The 6,342-nt window shown below is 44.9% G+C and overlaps 1 protein-coding gene across 1 annotated transcript in view; it reads left to right on the top strand.

Moving 5' to 3' along the window:
- The window catches only part of CRNKL1 (crooked neck pre-mRNA splicing factor 1), an 11,584-nt gene extending 6,827 nt beyond the window's left edge, over window positions 1–4,757 (top strand). The window contains exons 9-13 of the mRNA XM_010072762.1: window positions 140–220; window positions 2,482–2,721; window positions 3,135–3,236; window positions 3,731–3,979; window positions 4,508–4,757. Of these exons, the coding sequence (XP_010071064.1) occupies window positions 140–220; window positions 2,482–2,721; window positions 3,135–3,236; window positions 3,731–3,979; window positions 4,508–4,675 (840 nt within the window). The 3' untranslated portion in view covers window positions 4,676–4,757. The remainder of the gene's footprint in view (window positions 1–139; window positions 221–2,481; window positions 2,722–3,134; window positions 3,237–3,730; window positions 3,980–4,507) is intronic.
- Window positions 4,758–6,342: the final 1,585 nt, after the last annotated feature.

Genomic DNA, 6,342 nt, shown 5'->3' with positions numbered 1-6,342 from the left:
AGGAAAACACTGAGATCAAATACAATTAACTACAGTAGCATCTTGTATAGACAAGGTGGTTATGGTTTTTTTAAAGAATATATGCAGTATTATGTACTAAGCTTCCAGCCCAAGCTCCACATTCTTCTTTTTCTTTCAGTTTACGTTTGCCAAAATATGGCTGCTGTATGCACAATTTGAAATACGCCAGAAAAATCTTCCACTTGCCAGAAGAGCTTTGGTAAGCTTTTGTTAATTCCATAATTGACTTTACTAACAGTAACAAGGGAATGGCATTAAAAGATCTTAAATTGTCCTTTATAAATTGCTGGTTTAATCCACTTAAATAAAGCATCCGAGAAGTCTGCAGGGACCAGTATTTACTGTCATGTATGATTTTAAAAGAAACGTAGCTTGATATGATGAATTAGCCACGGGCAGAAATTAATGCAGCTTTCTCATTTCGGCTGACAGAACACATCTGAATGCAAGAGTACCCAAATCAGCTTAGTGCACTTGGAGATTTTGAACTGCTGCTGATTTGTTTAAATGCTACTTGTGCTAACAATAGCATTTTAAAAAACATTTTAAATAAATCGGAGTTTTTGACTCTCAGAAATTAAGACCTGCTGAAGAGTGTTTGAGTCCCAGCTAGCAGGTTGCTGATAGAAACGGTCGTGGGGACTTTGGGCAGGCTCAGCAGCTTCTGTGCGAGTTCACTGCGTGAATGTCAGCGTGTCAGAGAACAGTGGAGTACATTTTGGCAGCAAAACCTTTTGAAATGAAAAACTTTCTTTCCCTTTGGTTCCGATATGCTAAATAAGCTCAGTGATAGCATTAGGAATTTTGAGAGAAAGCTAGTGTTGGTAACAGTGGAGGTGGTGTGACTTTAAAGAGGAAACTGATGGGGTTTCCACCATACCCAGGGCACAGCAGTGATAAGAGTGTAAATGTGAATGGCCTTCTGTGGCTGACACTGGGCCAGGGCTGCCCCCAGGGTGCTAGTAGAGCTTTGTCTCTTGAGCTGGGCTCCTGCCCATGGCCAGAAAAGGGTGAAGCGAGGGGGTGAAGGCCCCTGGGAGCCCGTTACTGTCTCCCCTGCTGAAGACACCCATCTGCCCTGAAGCCTGCTGCTGTTCTAGCTTGGCTTCAGATGCCATTGTCCAGCATTACCAGGCAGCTTTTTTTTTTCAGTAGGTCGCCTTTTTCTTATTTTGGAAACCAGATTTTGCTGCTGCAGCCATAATACTTTTTTGGACTGGACCCAGACTCGGCAAGCAGTTTCTTTAGTTTCTTTTTTTCTTTTGCAACAAGTTGACTTGGAACCACCTCTTTGGCACCACCAGCCTTGCTTCTGGTGGGGTCCCGAGGTGGGGGCCCTGCACTGTCACCATGCAGAAGAGAAGGGCCAGCTCCTGATGCTGAAGCTCTTGTCAGCATGCAGACAGTACCTTGCTCTGCCGTGTTCTCACTGGCTGCAGGTGGTGTGTGGATTCTTTTATTTTCCCAGGGTCTGAGAGATCCTGGGACTTGGAGCCAGGAGATCAGCTGGAGCCTATGCTGCTTAAGAAAATAGTAATGGGGGGTGTGTGGGAGAGAACGGAATGTATTTTGAAATAGAAAAGGCATTTGTAGAGCTGGAGGGCCATAAGGGTGACCAAAGAGATACTCCCAAGTAGTGGGTTCCTCCATTTTTAGTAAGTGCCAAGATAATCAGTGTGTAGGAAAGTTGAGCAGCAGAATTGTAGTAATGGAATTTGATCTCAAATTACTGAATTCATGTTAGCTTGAGGGAACAGAGGCTGCAGTGCTTAATAAATAATACTTGTCTACAGAAGTGACTCCAAGAGCGAAGCTCACTGCCTACCTGTCTCGGCTATGCCCATTCTTAAGTCTTGCTTAAAGATTCCCAAATTGAGAATCAGAAACTGCTTTCTCGCAGCTTGGCACTGTGGCTTAGGACAGACAATTTTCTTCTGATGCTGAAGCACATCAAAAAGGAAATGGTCTTTTGAAAACATTATTCTCCATCTGTCCGTTGCCATAAGTCAGCAGGCAGGGTTCATGGCTGGTTCTCCACTTGATGATGAATGGCAGTGCAGGCCCAGGGGACAGTTGTTCTTGATATAATTTGACCTGGAAGACTGGTACAGACTGGTACTGTGCTTTCTTCAGCTTTTGGTGCCAGATGAAGAAGTGCTCATTTGAGGAGCTAGGGTGTGTTTCAACTAATCCTTTGTGGGGAATCCATGTTATGTGAAAGTGTAACAAGTTAGAGGGTTTTCTGCTTTCGGAGTTTTTGTTGATGTTTATGGATGCTCACTCATTTTGCAAACATTGGTTGGTTTCATACTGGCCTTGACCAGAGTCTTAAAAAACAAACTTTGCTCAAAAATTAATTTTAGTTCAAATACTGGAGAGCAAACAGATGTTTAGAAGGTAGAGTGGGGCTTTTTTCCTTGCAAGATCTTTAAGTGGTTTTTGGGTTTTTTTGCTTAACAGGGGACATCCATAGGTAAATGTCCAAAAAACAAATTGTTTAAAGGTTATATTGAATTGGAGTTACAATTGCGAGAATTTGATCGTTGCCGAAAGCTATATGAAAAATTCCTGGAGTTTGCGCCGGAAAACTGCACATCATGGATTAAATTTGCTGAACTAGAGACCATTCTCGGCGATATTGACAGAGCCCGTGCAATATATGAGTTGGCTATTGGCCAGCCCCGGCTAGATATGCCAGAGGTAAGGGGACAAATGAACTTTACAGTTGGCACAATTTTAAGGTATGTATTACACAGTGTGACTAATTAAAATGTCAATCATCTACCGGCTTGAACAGAACTGCTTAGCCTAGTGGCTTAGGCTGTTTCTCATTAATTTAGCATCTGTTTTTAGCAGGGTACTCAGGACTATAAAACCCATGATAAAATACGGAGGGAGAAACATGCTTACGGGAGTAAGCTAAATGGATTATGCGCACAAGATTGGATATTGCTTAGTCGTAATCCTAGCTTGTACGGTCAATTAATACTCTGAAATTTTTTTCAGATAAATTTCACATTTATCCCTGCTCTTCCTCTTTTTTTCTTCCTTTTTTTTTTTTTCCCCATTATCTCAGTGTGCTATGAACATAATGAGAGACTTCTCTTTTGCAGGTTCTTTGGAAATCCTACATTGACTTTGAAATTGAGCAGGAAGAGTATGAGAAAACAAGAAATCTTTACAGCAGATTACTTCAGCGGACACAGCATGTGAAGGTATGTACAGGTACCCAGAACACAGAATTGGTCTGGAGTCTGGTCTGTGGTGGATGGAAGCCCTTGACCACTTCCATTGTGTGGCTTTTTCAAATCAGCAGTGAACCTAAGTTCAGTACCATCTCTGTGCCATGAAAAGGGGAAAGAAATTCCTAAATTACATGTAACAACAGGCACATCATTCATGTGAGAAGGCTTTGCAGAAGGTTTCCAAGCAGTCTGCTGAGTAGCTTTGGAGTTTTAGTTGCAAAAACATTAGAAGAAAAAAATAGTTGTGATTTTTCCAGTGTAGTTTTGTGCTGTTTGACTAAATTCAGGTGGATTCTCACATGTGAAACAAATGTGAATTTTGTAGGTATCTGCTTATGAAAAAGTACTTTCGACTTGCATTGACATTTGCTCTTTTGGCTGCTTTGTGTTTTTTTTAAACTGTCCTTAGCTATCAGACTTGGAAACGGAGGTTTCAGCTTGGTTTTGATTTGCTTTCACCGCAGGTATGGATCAGCTTTGCACAGTTTGAGCTATCTGCAGGAAGGGAGGGGAGTTTGTCAAGATGCCGGCAGATCTATGAGGAGGCTAATAAGGCAATGCGGAACTGTGAGGAGAAAGAGGAGAGAGTCATGCTTCTGGAATCCTGGAGAAACTTTGAAGAGGAGTTTGGAACTGATACCAGTAAAGAGAGAACAGATAAACTTATGCCTGAAAAAATAAAGAAGAGGAGAAAACTGCAGGCTGAAGATGGGGTAAGAGGAAAAATTATGCGAGTAGTCCCTGTGAGTCCTTGGTGGCTTTACACCAGGGTCTGGTACACAAAACAAAGTCGGGTGGGCAGGATGCGGTAACCGCAGACCAGTTTTACTGCAGTAATTGGAAAAAAGCATTGGCCTGCAAGACGTGCTGCTGAGCTCCTTGCCCTGCAGCAGGCTAGGTGGGCAGCTGGCCCAGAGGGAAATATTTGTACTAAATGCTTGAGCTGCATTTAACTGCTGCCATAGACAAATCAAAATAGCTTTAGGTAATGCTATGTGGATAGTGTTTGTCTCTTAACTTTGGGAAACTGTAGCCAGGCTGTTCAGCAGATCTGCCTGCTCCTTACGCACAGCCCAAGTAGTACAGTCTTACACCTGTTCAGCTTATTGGTTTCAGCTGCTGTGGGTGGTCTAGCAAGCATTGATTTTAATTTTATCTCACTGTTAGATTATTAGAAGCACCTTCTAATAGCTAACTTTAGCAAGGAAATTAAACTTGCTTTGTGGTATTTTTTTCCCTAGTCTGATGCTGGCTGGGAGGAATACTATGATTATATTTTCCCAGAAGACACTGCCAATCAGCCTAATCTCAAACTACTTGCTATGGCTAAACTCTGGAAGAAACAGCAACAGGAGAGCGAAGCTGCAGAGGTGGATCCAGACAAGGACATTGATGAAAACCAGTCTTAATACATTGCCTTTCCCTGCCCCTTTTCTTGGGTATTGTACAGTATTTTCATTGGTGCCAAATAAATGTATTTGAAGAGTTTTACTATTATTGACTTGAGACATTCTTAAAAAAAAAAAAAACACACTATATTGGGGCAGATTCTCTTTAATAGTCTGATTTCCAACAGTTGAAAGGAAAGGCCATGGGCAAGTGCAGGAGTCTGCAGCTATTACCGGTGACCTGAGAACTGGAAGAACGGGACGGCAGCTCTGTTTTTAGCGCGAGACCCACGGTTCTAAGGCTCATACAAACTATCACAGTACTGCTTAAGGATCTCAACATACCATGACAGCAGATCTGCTTTCTTTAACAAGAGAGGTGGCTCTAACCATTCCTGATCGATTTTTCCAGTAATGCTGTAAAATATGTATTGATCATGAGGACAGTTGAAAACAATAAATCCCCTTGACTGCACCCTGTTCAACTTCCTACCCGAGTCAGCTTTCATCGCAGAACACTTTTTAGGAGGGACAATAGTAGAAGTTAAACACACTGAAACTAGACCCTAGAAGACAAATCTGGATCAAGTAGTACCACACAGTTAGTCTGTGTTCTAATATTTGAATGTCTTGGCAGCATATCTTGTGGTAAAAATAGTCTATGGGGAAGTAAAGCAGAAGCAGTGTCAGGATTTTTGTTTCATGGGGAAAAAATGTTGAGCCTAAGCTTTCTGCCCTGGGGAGGGTAGGGATCACTGCCGAGGGGTTGGGAACCTTGCCCACCAGGAGGAAGGATGATTTAAAAAAAAATTTTAAAAAGAGACAGTGTGCTACAATAACCACCAGAGCTGTGAGTGAGCCTTCAGCAAAGCTGCTGTTGACTAATGCCAGGGCTGTTAGCCCTGCTCTGGGCACATCTGGCTGGTCCAGCTGTGGTCCAAACAGCTGCTCAGTCCTGGGGATGTCTCGTCCCTCCCAGCCCTGCCTGCAGCTGGAAACGCTTCCTCCCTCCCTGCACACCCCTGGGCAGAAACCATGTCCTCAGTCCTTCACCATCTCCATCACCATCCTCATCCTCCCTGGGATGATGCTCTTCAGCTTCTCTCTTTGGCCTGACGTGGGGAAGGGCAAACATGCAGCGATGCACCCCAGCACTGCCGGGGGAGACCTGGGCAGGTCCTGGGGGGTGGCTGGGGGCGTGGAGCTTTTCCCCTGGACCCTGCCAGCGAAGGAAGGAGGGGCTGCAGGTCAGAGCCTGCTCCTGTGGCTGGGGCCAACGAGAGCGATTGGAGAGATGGGATCCACCTAGCCAGGGGGAGCAAAGGGAGCAGCTCAGGGCTGGCCAGCCCCGGGGGGAGGCTTTAAACTGGGAATGAGAAGGTGGGAGGTGATAGCTGAGGGAGGGGGAGGAAGAGAGAGAGTTGCTGTGGCCAAGGGACCTCGGAGTTGGGGCAGGGGGCTGCCCACGCCGAGGGTACAGCAGGGAGCACCGAGAGGGCAGCGCTATGGGGGAAGCTCTTGTACTTTTCCTGGGCACCCTGCAGGAGCGGCTGTCTCTCTGGAGTGCCCGGGACCAGCCTGTTTGTGCAAGGTGCTGCTCAGCCAGGTGAGTCCCTCCTGCGCTGCTCTGTCCCGCGTTGGTCTCGTCACCTGGGCGGGCTGAGTGGTGAGAAAAAATACTTTACTGG

The sequence above is a fragment of the Pterocles gutturalis genome, unplaced genomic scaffold (genome assembly GCF_000699245.1).
Source record: "Pterocles gutturalis isolate BGI_N339 unplaced genomic scaffold, ASM69924v1 scaffold30427, whole genome shotgun sequence".
NCBI lineage: Eukaryota > Metazoa > Chordata > Aves > Pterocliformes > Pteroclidae > Pterocles > Pterocles gutturalis.
The sequence above is the reverse complement of the archived record's forward strand: the minus strand, read 5'-3'. Positions and strand labels throughout refer to the sequence as shown.